The 19,084-nt window shown below is 41.0% G+C and overlaps 1 protein-coding gene across 4 annotated transcripts in view; it reads right to left on the reverse strand.

Moving 5' to 3' along the window:
* agbl1 (AGBL carboxypeptidase 1) overlaps nt 1-19,084 on the reverse strand; it is a 246,003-nt gene that overhangs the window by 117,265 nt on the left and 109,654 nt on the right. For all 4 annotated transcript variants that reach the window (XR_015753858.1, XM_087981474.1, XM_043677060.2 and 1 more), the window contains one exon: nt 1,225-1,369. Coding sequence is in view for 3 of the 4 variants with exons in the window: in XM_087981474.1 (XP_087837600.1) it covers nt 1,225-1,369 (145 nt within the window). In the remaining variant the exon portion in view is untranslated. The remainder of the gene's footprint in view (nt 1-1,224; nt 1,370-19,084) is intronic.

A 19,084-nucleotide genomic window follows, 5' to 3' on the forward strand; every position in this document is an offset into this window, starting at 1 on the left:
TTGCCTGTGTTGTGCCTCTAGATTAAACCAAGGCCCGATTTGTATGCTTAAAAATCCTGCAACGTTATTCAGAAAAGAGTAGAAGCATCCTCCCAGTGTCTCTGGCCCTAATTTATACCCCAACCAACACCAAAATAACAGATCATTTATTTTTTTTCCTGCTGTAGGATCTTGACATGTACAAATTGGTTTCCATGTTTCTATGACAGTGATTACGCTTCAATAGTAGTTAATTGACTGTGAAGTACGATGAGACATTGTGAGGGCATGAAGGTTGCTATCTAAATGCAAACTACTTTGTCAGTTAAATTGAACTAGGTGACCTTCTGGGGTGGGGATTGGTGCAATGAGGTCTGTGAACTGTGTTAACATTGATCTCTCTATTGCCCCAGTGCTCGGTGTGTCTAAATTCGTGCCTTATTTTTGGTTAGAGATCAAATGATAATGTGGTGCAAATTCATTTTATAACCACTCCTAAAATTATTTAGATAGAAATAAAAAGACCAACTTCAATATCCTGACTACATTAGCAATGCATAGTATAAGTGATTCAGAATAATTTGTCTCCATGAAGTGGAACGATCTGAAATGTCCTTTTATTCTTATAAATTTTTTATTGAGAAACAAACTCAGCATTAGATTTCATTTCGATATAATTTTACGTGAAGAAAGAAATCCAATTTTGTTTTGCAGTGAAATCTAATTTAAAGTACACCTGTAACAAATTCTTTTGTAAAAAATAAAGGCTGCTCTCACATCGTTCTGACTCACATTTGCAAATGATTAAAATTATTTCCAGTCACTCAGGGCTCGATGTACTTATGAGATAAATGATGGAATCTGATTTTCAGAGGGTATCATTTAAAATCTTCGAGCTAAAACCATATTGCAGCAGAGTCAAGAGAGAGGTTGGACCTTCCTGAAGAGTCTGCTCATCATCCTTAATTGGATGGCAAGCCTGCCCTCTGGCAATTAATTGGCCAATTCAGAGAAAATTGCAAGAGACTGACTGTTTAGCACACAGTGCAGATCTTCGATTGTTATTTCAAATCAATTTCAATGTCCTGAAGCCCACATGCAAAAGTAAAACCTGTCTGTGGTGTTTTATAATAACCTGTGACTGATTTCATTATTGGACTGTCTTGGCTGGTCATGTTACATATGGGACAGACTGTTCTGTAGATGTGGTCACTATGGTACTTTGCAGTACTTTTTCATACATACCATTAGTGTTGAGTAGGTGTATGGGTAGTGATATGCCAGGTAGCAGACATCCTTCGAGTGTAGGAAAGTGATGGTGAATGTCAAGGTATAGTATGATGTTTCCTTCTGCCCTCTTGTAGCTGCATTATATCTGCAATAATGGTTTCTGAGGAAACAGAATAATATTCAGCTGTTACCTGTACATGAAATCCACTGTGTCCTAGTTTGCCAAATGTGCTGTAGTTCAATCCCTGTCAATCTGGTAGATCACATTTCACAAGAAGAGTTGAAAACATGGTGCTGTAAAAGCACAGCAAGTTAGGCAGCATCTGAGGAGTTGGAGAATTGACATTTCAGGCATAAGTCCTTCATCAGGAATGTGTGTGAGGTGGGGGTGAGGGTGGGGGTGAGGATTGGGGGGGCGGAGCTGTTGAGAGATAAATAGGAACATGGGGATGGGGTGTGAGTGGGGCAGGGAGTGAGATAGCTGGGAAGGCGATAGGTAGGTGCAGCTGGGGGGTGATGGTGATAGATCGTAGGGGAGGGTGGAGCGGATATGTGGGAAGCAAGGTGGACAAGTAGGACAGTTCAAGAGGGCGGTGCTAAGTTGGAGGGTTGGATCTGGGATGAGGTGGGGGGGGGAGGAGGTGAGATGAGGAAATTGCTAAGGTCGATATTGATGCCATGTGGTTGGAGGGTACCAAGGCAGAAGATGAGGTGTTCTTCCTCCAGGCATTGGATGGCTTTGATTTGACGATGGCGGAGAGCCAGGACTTTCATATCCTTGGCGGAGTCGGAGGGGGAGTTGAAGTGATCAGCCACAGGGCGGTGGGATTGTTTGATGCTTGTGTCCCAGAGATGCTCCCTGAAACATTCCACAAGTTGGCATCCTGCCTCCCCAATGTAGAGGAGATTACATAGAGAGTAACAGACACAGTAGATGAGGTGTTTGAATGTGTGGGAAAATCTCTGCCGGATGTGGAAGGATCCTTTGGGGTCTTGGATGAAGGGGAGGGGGGAGGTGTGGGTGCAGGTTTTACACCTCTCGTGGTGCAAGGGAAGGTGCCGGGAGTGGAGGGTGGGTTATTTGGGGGGGGGCATGGTGGGGGGGGGTGGTGGGGAGGGGGGGGTTGGCCGAATGAGGGAGTCGCTGAGGGAATGGTCTCTGTGGAATGCTGATTGGGGTGGGGAGGGAAATATATCTCTGGTGGTGGGGTCTGATTTTAGGTGACAGAAATGCCATTTCAGAAGAAAAGCCTTATATACAAATGTGTACTACCTGCATGCAGAATGCACAAGTCTGTATATTTTGAAAGATGTATATTACACATTTCACACCTCTGTGGATTTTGCATCTAATTATAAAATACAGATAGGAACAGTGCCTGTATGTGGAATACGCAGAAATGTTATCACAACATGATGTGAAATTGAATTTACTCCATTTAGTAATAGGCTGGTCTCAGAAATGAAATGACCAGAAAAGCCATCATAGAAATCTAACCAGTTCACTAAAATATTCCACGTTAAAAGATTTGGCCTGCAACAGACAAATATCGTGTGGTTGATTCTTTATGGTCTGATCAAGTAACCTAGCAAACCATTGAGTTATACAAAGGATCACCAACAAGGCAGCAGCACATGCACCTCCTACTCGAGGCATTGATTCCTCCAAGAACACATTGAAGGAGAACTCACTTCACAAATGAATGCAAGTATCATTAGTACATTCTGAACGGTAATGATGTTACACAGAACTCTGCATCACACATGAGTATTTCACAAGTATCTACATTGCATTTGCATGCACACATGTGCTTAGCACCTGAGCAAAATTCAAATGCTGCCTCTTACGCACATTTTGTTTGAGCAAACATTCATTTTGCATTCTAAAATGTTAGAGATTAAAATTGTTTAAAATGCATTTCTAATTTTAAAATATAACAAAAATTGCAAAGGCAATTATGAAGAGATTAAATTCTGACAAATAAAGTGACAGTGAAGACCGTTTCAGGTTCTACATTTTGAGAAATCATCACATTGTGATTATATGTGATCCAAGGATATCAGATACTGACAACTGTTGATGTGCTCAGAATATTAGCTTAAACCCTTCGGAGAGGAATGAATATTCCTCCACTTCCATAGCAAGCAACAATGTGAAAAATAATTAAATATTCCATTCTCTTACAGAGGTATTAAACCAGAACATCATGACACCATGCGTTTAAAATGCTTTCATTAAATGTTAAGAATATTTCATATCTAATGGACTTCTGCAGGAGACACAATAGATCAAGATAATTTAGAACAATGCCATATGTTTAAAAGTTATGAATCTAGTTAAAATGAAAGAAATGTTACTACTTAAACTCAAATCCCTCCCAAATCCCAAATCACGGAATATCTGGGATTATTTCACAGAGACAGAGATGGCAAAATATAAACTCAGCATTTCCCTCACTCACACAGGAAGTCATTTTCTGGCCATTTGTGGCTTTTGCATATTTTTTACATTTCAGGTTAGAGATGATATTCTCCAAGATTAGTAGATGGATACATAATGTGTACAGTTGACAACACTAGTTATTTAACAGTGGCATTAACCAAACCAAATAAACAGGTCAGTATCACCATTACAGAATCACAGAATAGTCAGAGACTGTAGGAGGCTATTTGACCCATCTTGTCTATGCTGGTCTGCTGAAGGAGTACTTCACTGGTTGGTCCTCCACTGTCTTTGTTCGTAAAGCTGATCATTCCTTTACAGATACTGATCCAATTGTTCTTTGAAGACCTCAATTAACCCTGCCTCCAACAAACTCCCAGACAGTGGATTTTGATCCCAACTTCTCGCCACATGAAAGAAACTTTTCCTCTTGTTGTAATTACTTCATTTGTCGATTACTTCTAGTCTGTGTCTACTTCTTCTTTCCCCAGTACTCATTCAGCAGACCAGCATACACATGATGGGTCAAATAGCCTCCTACAGTTTTTGCCTGTTTACTTTGTCCATGCCCCTCATAATTTTGAAATACCTTAATAGATCTCCTCTCAACTTTCTCTTCTCAAGGAAAACAGTTCCAATGACTTCAGTCTATCTATATAATTGAAGTCCCTTATTCTTAAAGGCATTATCATACTATCTCTAAAGCTTTCACATCCTTCCTGAAATGTGCAGCAAAGACAGCAAAGAAAACCTTCAGTCCAGGTCAAGCCAGTGTTCTCTATAAATTTAATATCTATTCTTTACTTAGAATCTCTAAGACCCTATCAATAAACTCTAGGTTCTAAAAACAGGATGTTCACATTAAGTATTTGTCCACTTATATTGACAACTTACAACTATGATTTGTTTATTTGTGCATGGGATGTGAGTGTCACTGACTAGATCAGCATCCACTACCCATCTCTAATTACTGAAGGTAGGGAAGAATCTGTACATTACTGTGGGTCTGGAGACAGATGTAGACCAAACCAGGTAGGTATGGCAGATTTTCTTCTCCTAAGGACATCAGTCACCCAGTCGTAGGTGTGTTTTCATGATGATTGACAGTATTGTCAGAACATTAGCTTTTTTTCCAGATTTTAATTGAATTCAAATTTCACCACCTGCCATGGGAACTCATGTCCCCATAACAAGTTGGTCAACAACTTTGATTACAACCAGTTGAGGCTAGAAATAATGCTATTTTTTTCACTGTACAGTTTCTTTTTATCCCTCTCAAAGGGACAAACAATGGCTGGTCATCCAAACTTACAAAGTGGTAATGCTGTAGCCATATTGAAAGTTAAGTGTACAACGCATGGCAATTTTACTTCAAATGACCAGTGTGTGGGAAACATCCGGCATTGGGCTATTAGCACCACTTTGTATTTCCAGTGTTGGTTGAACACATTTCCACCCATTCAGTTTTTTGGGGTGGCATGAACAAATTAAATTCACGCTGCATATTTCAAATTGTACACAGGCAGAGCCATCCTCCACTAGAAATAACACTCCAAATATATTCTGTTACAGCCCAAAGGCTTAATTTGATGCATGTCAAATATTCTCTGTAAGCTGAAAAAAATGAGTTTTCACTACCTACCAATGGATGAAGACATAATTTACAGTCACCTGAAGAAATTCTCAAACACTCTGGTATGAGACAATTTATGCAGCAAACACTGCACTGTGTTATATCAACAATCTCACTGAATGGGAAAATTGGAAATGGAAGCAACTAAATGTTTCTGTCAAGGAAATAGTTTCTCTATTGCTATTAACATTAGCCACACAACCGCGCACTGGAATCTGATAACCAAAAGGGCCATAAGAGAAAAAAAAAGACCCGATTACTGAATGTTCCAGAAACTGTTACATTTACAGGGAAGACAGCAGGCAAAACACAGAAATCTCAACTCTATAAAAGAAATGAGATTGAAATCTGAAAGAGAAAATCAAACAGTGGAAACAGTTCCTTTCATAAACCCCTTTGCTTCAAGAACCAAATGCAATAAGGAAAGTGTCCACTTGTTCTGCAAAACTAAAATAGAAACAGGAAATGCTGGAGAAACTCAGCAGGTGGGGCAATATCTGTGGAGAGAGAAATAGAGTTAACATTTTGAGTCTGGTATTGTTTTCTCCAGAGATTATACCAGACTTAAAACATTAACTCTGTTTCTCTCTCTCCAGATGCTACCAGATCTGGTGTTTCTCCAGAATTTTCTGTTTTTATTTCAGATCTCTAGCATCAGCAGTATGTTGTTTTTATTTGTTCCGCATACTTACTTGATATTGATATGAATCTCATTACAACCTTAAATAGTACTTGTAAAACAACTGGTAGCAAAAATCTGTACGTACAGTATTCACAATACTATTGTGGTTCAGTTCATGAGTGGAAGAGGAGGATGTTCTCAGCCCTTGTCCCAGTGGAACACCGAGAGCTGGATATATTCTTGATGGAGGTGGGAATTGGGAACTTTTGTAATGTTACATCCTGCCTCTGCTCTGACAATATCAGCAAGTGAAAATTTCATCTCCTCAAGGGTGGGATACCCTGGCATTATGCCTGCTGTTGGAGCTGTGTGTCCAGTGCTGAGGCAGACCGCAAAAATCATGCCTTTATGATTCGATTCCCTACAGCGTAGAAATAGTATGTATGGAGTGAGGTGCCAGAGGTGGAGCCTGGTACAAACACAACATTTAAAAAGTATCTGGATGGGGATACGAATAGGAATGGTTTAGAGGGATATGGGCCAAGTGCTGTCTAATGGGGCCAAATTAGGATAACTGGTCAGCATGGACGAGTTGGACCAAAGGGTCTGTTTCCATGTTGTACATCTCTATGACTCTATATCAGGCAAATTCTTCAGACCAACATAAAGCCGCCTTCACTCTCACCCACTTAACCAAACTATCCCTTTCAGCCCATTCACCTCTTAGCTTCCCTTCTCCCCTCACACTCTTAACCCCATTATCCAATATTCATTCGATACACAGAACTCGCAGCCCTTAGAATAGGAATTGAAAGTCTTTTAAAAATCCCATGAAGCTGCAAAATACACAAGTATCTCTTGAATGTTGCTGCTGCTACTTATAGCTATCCTTGCCAGCTACAGGCATGATGTGGCATGCTTGTCTTTCTCGTGTAATCCTCAGACAGCCATTGTAATTCAAACAAAACCATTCAGCAATAGTTATCATCTAACTATCTAGGTGAGCCCCTCCTTCCACGTTCTGTGTCTTATGGATGTCATGGCACACCTTTGGTGCAGGTCCAAGACCCTACATTCTGTACATTAGCATTTTAATAAATATCTTAATATCCACATTCTAATTTCTTACACACTTGAGTAGGCATTTCAAAAAGCAATTGTCGTCTTTCGAAGTGTCATAAATCTCGCAGATTTCACATAGCCAAACAGGTGGCTGAGCTGTTCAATAAGGTATGAGTAAAAACCATGGAGAGAATAGAATAATTAGCCATTGCATTCTCACTGAATTCAATCAAACTGAAGTTTAAAGAATCAAAAAGAAACAAGTGGGTCAAGATGCAGCTTAGTTAAGAGGCAGATGAAAATCAAAGCACGACAGGAAGGGCTGGGAAATATATTCAGAAGAGTGGACCAGATATTAGAGCCAGTGTAAGTAATAATGGCAAAAAAAATCAAAGCTTCAAACACTTTATCTGAATGCAGACAGCATTTGTAACAAGATAGATGCATTGATGGAACAAATAGAAATCAAATGACTTGATAGCTATTACAGGGACATGGCTGAGGAATGGTAATTCAATATTCAAGAGTACTTGATATTCTGGATAAATAAACAATGAGGAAAGGAAGGTGAAGCACTTTGTTAATAAAATAATAATATGTGGCATGATGAGTAGTGAAACAGATGCCATAGTTCGTGATATGGAATTCATTTGGATCGAAATAAGGAATCGCAAAGGAAAGAAGGTATTGGTGAGAGTCATCTATCGACCCCTGAGGAGTCACCTCTCTGTAAGACAAAGTATAAATCGGGAAATAATGGAGGCATGTAAGGAGGGCACTATAACTATCATGAGCAATTTTAATCTGCATATTAATTGAACACTTCAGATGGGTAAGGGCAACATGGAAGACAAATTTCTAGAGTGCATCAGGGATTGTTTCTTAGAGCAAAAATTGTTGCTTAATCTACTTGGGAACAGGCTATTTTATATCGAGTAATAAGTCATGAGCTAAGATTAATAAGAGACCTCCCAGTTAAAAGGAACCTCTAGTGATCACAACATGGAAGAATTTCAAATTTAGTTCATCTTGAATAACGGCAATTACAGAGGTACGAAGAAAACGCCAAAAGCAAGGTTTGGAAAACAGACAAACGGGAAAGCAGTGACAGACATTTAAGTAGATATTCATAACACTCAGCAAAAACTTATTTGAGCAAAAAGAAGGACTCAGTGGGAAGGGTGAACCACACATGGTTAACAAAGGGGTTCAAACAGAGAAACCAACTAAAACTAAGGCCTTCAAAGTCACAAAAACTAGTGGTAGACCAGAGGATTAGGAAATTTTTAAGCATTAGCAACTAAAAAGCTAATAAAGAAGAATATTGATTATGAAACTAAAATGGCAAGCAACACAAAAACAAACAGCTTCTACAGCTGTATGAGAATGAAGGGAGTAGTTGAGTAAGTATAGGACCTTTGGAGGATGCACCAGGGGAGTTGATAACATGGAACAGGGAAATGGCAGGTAAGTTAAATGAATATTTTGTATTGGTCTTCATAGTGGTGGACATTATAAAAATCTCAAATATAATAAATAAGCAAGGTACTGATTGGAAAAAAGGATCTTGCAACAGTCTCTATCACAAGGGATAAAGTATTCACCAAATTACTGGGACTAAAGGTAAAGAGGTCTCCAGGACCCGATGGCCTGCATCCATAATTTTGAAAAGTGACAGCACAGATCGTAAAGGCTTGGGTCAAAATATTCCAAAATTCACTGGATTCCAGGAAGGTTCCTGTGATTGGAAAACTGCAAATGTGATCCTCATTTTGGGAGGGAGGTAGAAAGCAGGAAGCTCTAAGCCAGTGAGTCTAACATCTGTCATTGGGCAAATGCCAGAATTAGCAGGATATTCAGGAAAGCTTTGTGGAATCAGAGTAAGCACGGCTTTGTAAAAGGGAAATAATGCATGACAAATTTGATAGAATATTTTGAGGATATAACAAGCAAAGTTGATGTAGAAGAATCAGTGGCTGTAGTGCATGTGGATTTCCAGATGGCATTCAATAAGATGCCATGTAAAAGATTCTTGCACAACGTAGGAACTCATGGTATTGGGAATAATGCATTAGCATGGTCTGAGAATCAGTTCACACAGAGTCTTTAATGGATCTTTTTATGTCGCAATGTTGTAATTAGCAGATGGCCACAAGGATCAGTCCTAAATTCACAATCATTTACAATCTACGTTAAGGACTTAGAGGAGGGAGCAAAGTGTAAAACATGCAAGTTTGCAGGCAATACAAAAATAGATGGATGAGCTTATTGTAATGAGGACAGAAGGAATCTGCAAGATGTATAGATCATAGAATCCCTACAGTGCAGATAAGAGCAATCGCCCCATGGAGTCTGCACAGACCCTTTGAAAAGCATCCCACTTATACCCACCTCCTCACCCTATTCCCATAACCTTGCATTTATCATGGCTAATTCACTTAGCCTGCACATCTCTGGACACTGAAGAGCAATTTAGCATGGCCATTCCACCTAACCCGCACATCTTTGGACTGTGGGAGCAAACCGGAGCACCCGACAGAAACCAACACAGACATGAGATGAACATGCAAACTCCACGTAGAATCAAACTTGGGTTCCTGGCACTGTCAGGCAGCAGTGCTAACCACTGAGCCACCAGATCACTCCTGTGGTTGAGTGAATGGGAAAAGTTTGGCAGATGTTGAATGGAAGAAAGTATGAGATCATGCCCTTTGGTAAGGCAGACTAGTACCTAAATAGAAGGAGACTCCTAAAAAGTACAGCACAGTGATCTAGCTGTTTTTGTGCATGAAACACAAAAAGTTGGTTTGCAAGTACAGCAAGTAATTAAGAGGCAAATGGAATTTTGGCCTTTATTTCTTGGGAGTTAGAGTTGAAAAATGATATCATTTATAACAAATGTACAGGGTGTTGGTGAGACTGCACCGAGAGTAATGTGTATAGTTTTAAGCAAGAATGTACTGGCATTGATGGCTTTTCAAAAGCAATTCACTAGGCTGAATCCTGGCATCAAAGATGGTTAAACAGGTTAGGCCTTTATTCACTAGAGATTAGAAGAATAAGGGGTGATCTCATGGGGCTTGACAGAATAGATATTGAGAAGATGTTTCCACTAGTGGGGCAATCTTGAATTAGGGGATAAAGTTACAGAATAACGGGATGCTCATTTAAAACAGAGTTGTGAAGGAATTCCTTCTCTCAGAGGACAGTGAATTAGTGAGTTTTGAAAAGGTTTGTAGCTCAGTTGAGGTTCTGGATGGAGGTTTGCTCGCTGAGCTGGAAGGTTCATTTTCAGACGTTTCGTCACCATACTAGGTAACACCTTCAGTCCGGAGGCTCACTGAAGATATTACCCAGTATGGTGACAAAACGTCTGAAAATGAACCTTCCAGCTCAGCGAGCAAACCTACATCCAGGGTAGTGAATATCTGAACTTCTCTATCCCAGAGAGTTGTGAACATTTAGATGAGTGAAAGTATTTAGAGAATTCGATTTGTTAAATATCAGGAAGTTGAGGGCTATGCTGAGTTGGCTCAAAGTGGAAATAAGACCTGGGGCAGATCAGCCTAATCTTGTTAAATTATGAAGCAAGACTGAGGGACTGAATGGCCTACTCCTGCTCCTATTTATTATTTCAATGTTGTATAATTCAGAACAGCACATGACCTCGTGGAGCAACTATTCCAATGCATCTAAACACTTTCTTTTTTGTGATGCTGCTTTCCCATTTGACAGTTTTCCAAGAAGTAACATCTCAGCAAGTACACTATTTAATGGTCACTTTCCTTTTCCAATCCGAGCACTGACATCACTCTCCTTACTAAACACAGATATAACTCAGACTATATCATTTCATTCTGAACAATAAAGGAGGCAATGCTATTTGTAATTACCTTTTAAACTCTTCCTGCCTCACATCCAGGGTTCATGCCTTCACTCACCAGATGTGATTCAGGAGAGTATCCTGAAAATCGCAGCTGTTCTGAAATGTCCACTTCCAGATTTAGAGCAATAACTTCGAGACATTGTGTTTGAGGTTCCCCACCTGCATCCCTCTCTACTGAAAAATAGCCAGACCTGGAACTGGAGGCAAGGCATCTGCCATCACTGCACAATGGCCATTTCTTTCCAATTCTCACTCAATGCTGTCGGGAAAAAGAACTGCAAAATACACAACCTGCCTCCCACATGCAGAAGTCAAAAGAAAATATATACAGACTCGGAGGACAAGGTCCTCACCCTATTAGCATTGTGCCAGGATCCTAATTGCTTTCCTGAGATAGAGTTATGGAGTCATAGAGATGTACAGCACGGAAACAGACCCTTGGTCTAACTTGTCCATGCCGACCAGATATCCTAACCTAATCTAGTCCCATTTGCCAGCACTTGGCCCATATCCCTCTAAATCCTTCCTATTTATATAGCTATCCAGATGCCTTTTAGATGTTGTAATTGTACCAGCCTCCACCACTTCCTCTGACAGCTCATTCCAAACATGCACCACCCACTGTGTGAAAACGTTGGCCCAGAGGTCCCTTTAAATCTTTCCCCTCTCACCTTAAACCTATGTCCTCTAGTTTTGGACACCTCTATCCTGTGGAAAAGAACTTGGCTATCCACTCTATCCATGTGTCTCCAAAAGGTTACCCCTCAACCTTCAAAGCTCCAGGGAAAATAACCCAGCCTATTCAGCCTCTCCCTTATACTTAAACCCTCCAACCTTGGCAACATCCTTGTAAATCTTCTCTGTATCCTTCCAAGTTTCATAACATCTTTCCTATAGTAGGGAGATCATGGAGAAGCATGATCTTCTTCCAAAGTAAGTGCCAGCCACAGCCTTCCACCAATCTCCTGCTGACTTGCAGGGGATGGTGACAGTGCGTAGGCCAATGGCTTGATGAAGGTAAGGGGTCTATTGAGAGCTATTACTGTATACCCCAATTTTCATTTAGTCTTAGTGCAGTGACTTAGTAACTACTGTTCACTTTCCTGTTCTTTCTGTCACCATTATGCACTGTCTGGTGGTAACCGTGCAGTAGGAAACACCACTAGCCAAGAAAAATGCCTGAGATGAGAAATGCTAGAGACTCAAGAGTTAGGCTTGAGCAATTTGGTACAGTCCTAGGTTTCGTTCTAAGGCTGGGGAATTGGTGGGATTGAATAAATCTACCCTGGTCTGATTCTAACATTCACTAATTGTGTCATGTTTTTATATGACAGTTCTTGTGAACTAATCTACAACTAGATTGTTCACTGTCATCTTCTGCAGGGTAATTAGCAATATGTAACACAGTCTTATTGCACAGTCTGCGATACACATCATCATAAAGAATAAAGACAACAGAATATCTTGAATACAGAGCTTTGTGAGGTCCTATTGGTCAAAGGATTTTCTAGGATGATGCACTCAATGAAGGGCCAACCTTCACAGTAGGAACACTGGCTGAGCTTGTAGTAGAGTGATGAGTAAATTGACTGCAGAGCCAATCTGCTCAACCAGCAGTATCATCCCAAGTATGCAATACTCACATATTGCCTGTGGCAATACTCACAACAAACCATTTGATATGCTCATTGAAAAAGACAGCAACAGTGCAGGATTACTGCTGCATCACTGTAAGACAGTAGTATATAACTAATGAGGCAAATGCATAGCAAGGTCATACAGAGATCAATTGTAACTGTAACACAGTTGTGTTTTTGTTTATCTTTTGTTGGCAAGTCATTACTTAAGCCAAGTAAAAGGATACAGGGATTTTTGAATTTCCTGTCCTTGGGAAGCTTCTCTGCTTTTCAAATTATTGTTGTCCTTTCCTTATTTTTCATCTTGAAATGTGAAACACAGATTAAAAAGTAATATCACAAGCATTTCAAACTGAACTGTTATATGTATCTGAAATACCTCCACATAGGCCAGCATCCCGTCACCCTTTATTTACATGTGGAGAATCCTTGATTCTGATCCAGCCCCCTCAGAGCCAGCTCTCACAGTGAACAGAACATCTGACACTCCTGTTTATATCTGTCAGCCAAGGCTCCCTGATTGGACCAGGTTAACAGCCCCAATCAGGGGACTTATATTCTATGAGGTCCATCTGGCTGACCCTGTAACACTCATGACATCCATCCCCCTCTAAATCCAGGCACATACGCCTGTACTTTCACTTGTAGACCTCTCCTGGGGTGTCTTTGCATCAGGTCTGGTTCCTCCAAACTGAGCCTCGGATACGGGTGATATTTACTGGAACATAGATTGCCTCCTGCACCCAGAACATCTCTGAAGAAATTCCACCTCTTCTTCAGGCGTTAAAGACATTGAGGCTGCGACATCCGCTGTATCCATCTCAGATTCCGAGATTTCATCGACACTAGACAGAGGGGGAGAGCCCACAGATTCCAGCAGCATTTCCAGCTGTTCTGAGAAGCCGGGTATGTTTTGTTCCTGTCCAAAGTGCTTGCTAAAGACCATCACAGGACCTGATCTTGTGCCGAGCATGCCTTGTACCCAGGCAGCACCATTTCTGTGTTTTCAGCACCAAATTTCATCCAATGAAGTAAACTGTCTCTCTGGCTTAGAGGAGTCTTGTGTCTTGGTGTTGGCATTCCTAAATGTTCCCCCTTCAAAAGTCCTGGTGCAGCATCTTCTCCCCATTAGTAACTCTGCTGGAGTTATCCAGTAGTTGCATGACGGGTGATCCAATAATCGAATAGGAACCGGAACAGTTTGATCTTGGGTGATGTTGGAGTCTGTATCTCCCTTTGCCCTGAGCCACCCCCCCCCCCCCTCTCATTTATCTTTCAACTCCCTTGGGCCACCACCTCATTCCTGATAAACATCGACTCTCCTACTCCTCAGATGCAGCCTGACTGGCTGTGCTTTTCCAGTGCCACAATTTTTGGCTGTTTCTTTAAGCCTGACTTCAAATGTTAGACTGTTCTTTCTGCTAGACTAGTGGGTGATGGTAGGTATGGAGCTGATCTTATATACTGAATGCTGCTTTGACCTTAGGGTATACATGAATTCCCTCCTGGGTAAATGATGGCCCATTGTCTCTGACCAACATTTTCTCAGGCCCATGTAGCAAAAGTTGCTAGTAGATTTTCTATCATCACTGCCTTGTTTGACAAATGACCTCAATTCACATCCAACCAATTGAAATAGACATTCACAATGACGAAGAATGCTAAGCCCATGAAAGGGCCAGCATTGTCAATGTGTAACCGAGTCTGGAGATTGCCTGGCCATTGGAGAGCTGCTGGCAGTAACTTTAGTCTTGTTGGCACTCTGGGCACTACCCCACCAACACAGCGACGTCTGCATTCAATCCTGGTCACCAGACATAACTTTTCACCAACATCTTCATTTTGGAAACCCCTGGATGATCCTGGTGGAGTTCCACCAGTATCTGGCAGCGATCTTTGCTCTGGAGAGTTACTCTTGTTCCATAGAATAAGATGCCATTATCTACAGTGATCTGATCTCTCCGGGACCGTAAGGTTTCAGTTTTGATTGTGACAGCCCTTTGGTTTCCCTCATCACCACCAGCTGTTTAAGTTTTGCCCGGACTAGATCTTTCTGTGTCCCATGTCTGATATTGTCAGCTGTGATTGGAAGTGTGTCCAGAAAATTTAAAACCATTACTGACTCTTTCAATGGCAACACTACTGACAGTGTATCATCTGGGAGAGTTTGCTCATCCACATTTGCTATTTGGCCTCCCAGATGGTGTTCCAACTTGTAATTGTACATTCTTAGAATGAGAGGCCACTGCTGAATTCAACCTGAAGCTGTGGGCAGCATAGTCCTGTCCTCTTAAGAAGCCCAAGCAGAGGCTTGTGATCAATTACTATTACAAATTTACATCTGTAAAACAATTGGTGGAACTTTCTCACATCAAAAATAACCGCCAAAACTTCCTTCACTACCTGGCATTACCATCAGTGAATCCCCCACTTTCTCTAAGTGCTCTTTATTGGTCTTCCCTATTATCAGTACGTCACTCAGAAAAATGGCGGCCAGGGTAGGTCTTGTAAAATGTTCTCCATCTTCTGCTGGGAAATGGCACAGGCTGACGATACCCCAGACGGCAGTCTCATATATTGGTACAAACCCTTATGGGTATTAATTGTAGCAGACCTCTTGGAATTCTCAACTAACCCCAGTTGCAGGCGGGCATGGCTCACGTTCAGCTTCATGAAGGGTAGGCACTGCCAGCTTTACATATAAATCCTCTAAGTGAGGTATTAGATCTTTATCCAGCTGCAAAAGGCTGTTTACCTTTTACCTGCAGCATTTAAAATCCCTACAAAGGTGAACCAACCCTTCAGTCTGCACAGTTGGTACAAACCGGTGCTGAAAATCTGACTGGTTTGATTAGTCCTTCAAGTTCCAGCCTCCTGATTTCTGCCTCTACTCTTATCCGTAAGGCAAATGGCACTGGGCGGGCCTTGTCGAACATGCAAGGTGACCTTAGCTCCTTTGACAGTCTCTTGACCTTCCTGAAAAACTTCCAAGTAGTTAATTAGGACTTCACTCAGGCAGCCATTATCTAACCAAAAACTGTTGAACCAATCAAGTGAATCTTTCTCAACTAATTTTGCCCCATCTGGCATGGCCCTGAGCCTTTTACTACAAACTGTGGTAACTGAACTAGCTGCTTCTCATACGAGACCAGAACCAAAGTTGTCCCCTTAATTAGTAACAGTTCCCCAGTATAGGTTCTTAGTGTAACAAGGCCATACACAAATGTAAGGGTATGAGTCCAAAGTGAATTTTGTTAAAGACTGTTTCTGCAATTACTGACACATCCACAGCAATACCAACCTCCATTAGAACCAGGTGACCATTTGAACAGATTTCCATTTTGATTCATCCTGATTCATTTATTTGTTGTCACATGTACTTTTTACAAAATACGGTGAAAAGCGTTGTATAGAGTCACCACTCCCTGGCACCATCTTAAAATACGGAAAAATAAATCAAAACATTGAATATAAAGTCAGGAAAATAAAAAAAAAGAAAATGTATTCAACCTTACAGTCTATCTTAAGTGCGCTGCCATGAACCTGGTGGCCAGGCCTGAGTCCCTTCGCCACACCGCTGTCGTTGGAATGCAAGTCGCCCACTGTTTGGCGCCATCTTGCCTCCACTCGATATCCATGCCACTATGAGTCCTGACTGGATCTCACCAATGCAGATGCCACTGATGCTGCTGGGCACCATACCAGCCCAAACTCGATCCACTACCCTCCATGAGTCCACTTCAGGCCCATCTCGTCCCTGCAGCCACTACCAATGCTGCCAGGTCTCATAATGGGCCCAAACTCACCTCTGGATTTGGATATTGCTGAACAATTTAACTGTTCCAAACTAAGTGTAGGTGGACTTTCCAAGGTGTGCACTTTCCTGGATACCAATCTTTGACTTCTCTTACACCATTCACACTTAGTTGGACTCTTTTGCTGTGTCGAGTCCACATACCTACAGAAACTACAATGGTTTGTCAGCCTAGAGCCTGAAGAAAATGTAAACTGTTTGGCTGAGACTTGGCTTTGTTTTGGGGTTTTGCTGTGGGCTGTCCCAGAGTCCCTCTGTTCAGGATATGTCCTGGGTGAGGCTATGCAATTGTCTTTACTCAAGTGGTTTTCCCCAAGCTCATTTGGATTAGTGAGGGTGTCCACTCCTATCAACATTTCCTGTAGCTCCCATGCTCCAAGTGCTGTATTTTCTAATAATGAAACCAATTGCACTTCCTTTTTGAAGTCCCATTGAGCTTCAGCTAATCGGCACTTTTGCATGGTTACATCAATAATCCCACAAAATCCCACAGTCATGTTCCTCTGCCAATCATCTTAACCTTGTCAAAAATCCCGACATGGATTCCCCAGCTCTCAAACTGCCGAGTAAAACCAATAGCTTCACAAAATTAGATGTGGCTTAAGGTCATAATATTCCTTAACTAAATTGGTCAACTCTTGAAAGGTTTTAGCATCTGGTACCTCTAGGAAATGTCAATCTCCTAATAACCAAATAAACTGCAGATCCACAAGCTGTTAGGAGAATTACTCATTGATTTTCATCTGCCTGGATAAAAACAATGCATTCTTTCCACATCAGAGCACAGTCTTCAGCAGCAGGATCGAATGAGTGAAGTTTCCTAAATAACGGCATGATGCCAAAAGTGCTTCACCCAACTCAAAAGGTGGCTGTTGAAAGAGAATTTCTTCAGGAGCGTGTTTTTTTTTTCTCTCATCGCCACTGAAATAACTCCACAGAGGCCGGTATCCCATCACCAAGTCACCTTTTATTTATACGTGCATAGTACTTGACACTGGTCCAGTATCCTCAGAGCCAGCTCTCAGAGTGAACAGCACTTTAACTCTGTCAGCCAGGGCTCCCTGATTGGACCAGCTTAGCAGTCCTAATCAGGGAACTCATATTCTATGAAGGCCACCTGTTTGACCTCGTTACAGTCCCGACAGTACTGTTTTACTATTCTAAATAGATTGGGTAAAGTTTCCAAGCCAGTGTGTATCTTCATATTTCCAACCTGCACATTATCCTTCAACAATTAGAATTGGTATTGTAGTCCGAAGGCTCTGTATGTCACTGAAGAGACGGTTTCCTGTGATGTGTACATCCTGTGGCACCAGTGGGGAGTATGAACACAGGTTAGAGCATCATTCGTGGGTCTGACTGGTTCCCCAAAATCTGAGGATTCAACATTCTCCCATGGATCTCCTTCCTGCCATCCTTTCTCATGGTAACTCTATCTGGGTTGCTTGGGCGAAAGTAGCTCATCTGTGGAAACATGAAGAACATTGTCCTATTCGTTATTCTGAACCACACATGTGCTGGAATTATAGGAGATTTACTGCAGACATCAAATCAGAGTTGTACAAAATAATTGATTCTGTTCCAGTGTAGAAGATTAACGCAGGTTATTTTGTGAGTTTAAATATTTGCAAAAAGAAAAGAATTTTGAGAAAGAGCTTAAAGATCATATTGCAAGTACAGTTTCCATGCTATTACCATATTGGACACTTGTTAAGAATGAAACCATCTGGCACTTACAAGATTGTTGTGAGCCTGAGGACGTGTTGTCTCCCTCACTGAGCAGATTGATATTTTCAAATAATCGACCCGTCTCAAACTATCTGGGTTGGGGTCTTCATAGCTTCCTTGTTGTGTTGTAGCCATTTATTTTGGACTCAATTTTCATTCTTGACATACTTTAGGAGTTCACCAATGTGCTTACTTTGATTTTATGTCTTGTGTGGAGATTTTTGCCGCACTAGGTGATCTACAGCCTCTCCTTGTTCAAGTTGGTTCATGTTTGCACTGAAAAAAGGGGTCTTGATAATTAATAAATTAATAGTTTTATTAATACAAAAAATTCACTTTCAGTAAAGTAGTTGCTTTTTGCTTTGGAAATCTATTTGCTGGCTTTATCATTAGTTTGTTATGATCATTAATATAAGTTAAGACCTCAATTCTCGCTGAAAAGGAATTTTTTGATGTAACGTATTCAGGTTTGCACATAGTCACTTAGGAGTAAGCACATGCAAGATTACATGATGTTTGTTGAGATATAGCTTGCGAGTATTCTTAGAATGCATTTGTTTCATGAATTCAATTACTTCAATCCATTATATTCTCCTGTATGTAAGCATTTGTCAAACTATGTGATTTCTTTTCTTGCATCGGTCTACTTCAGAGATGAATGTGGTGGCATTTTTCAATACGAGCACCTCCACCATAATTACATCTCTTTGCTAGTCAAAACCTTGCAATTGCTGCATCAAACGTGTTTGCATCGATGTGAACAATTTTCATAGCACCAGAAAACAGACACACATAGGTCATACGGTTTAAAGAGAATACTAGCGTCTTCCTCAAGTTAGTTAACTGGGAAGTTGTAAACATACATACATCATTTAGAGATAGTTGTTTAAAGGTGATTACCAAATACGCTAACAAGGTCCGACATTTGTTCCCACCGAAGTGAGTAATTTTGTGTAAGCTAAGGCCTCCTTCACTCAGCTATAAAGGAAGCTTTTATTTTAATGGAAGCACACACAGTCCAAGGAGGAAAATATCCACAGATCTCAGAGA

The sequence above is a fragment of the Chiloscyllium plagiosum genome, unplaced genomic scaffold, assembly GCF_037043375.1.
Source record: "Chiloscyllium plagiosum isolate Xiang-an unplaced genomic scaffold, Cpla_swu_hap1 HiC_scaffold_39, whole genome shotgun sequence".
Taxonomy (NCBI): domain Eukaryota; kingdom Metazoa; phylum Chordata; class Chondrichthyes; order Orectolobiformes; family Hemiscylliidae; genus Chiloscyllium; species Chiloscyllium plagiosum.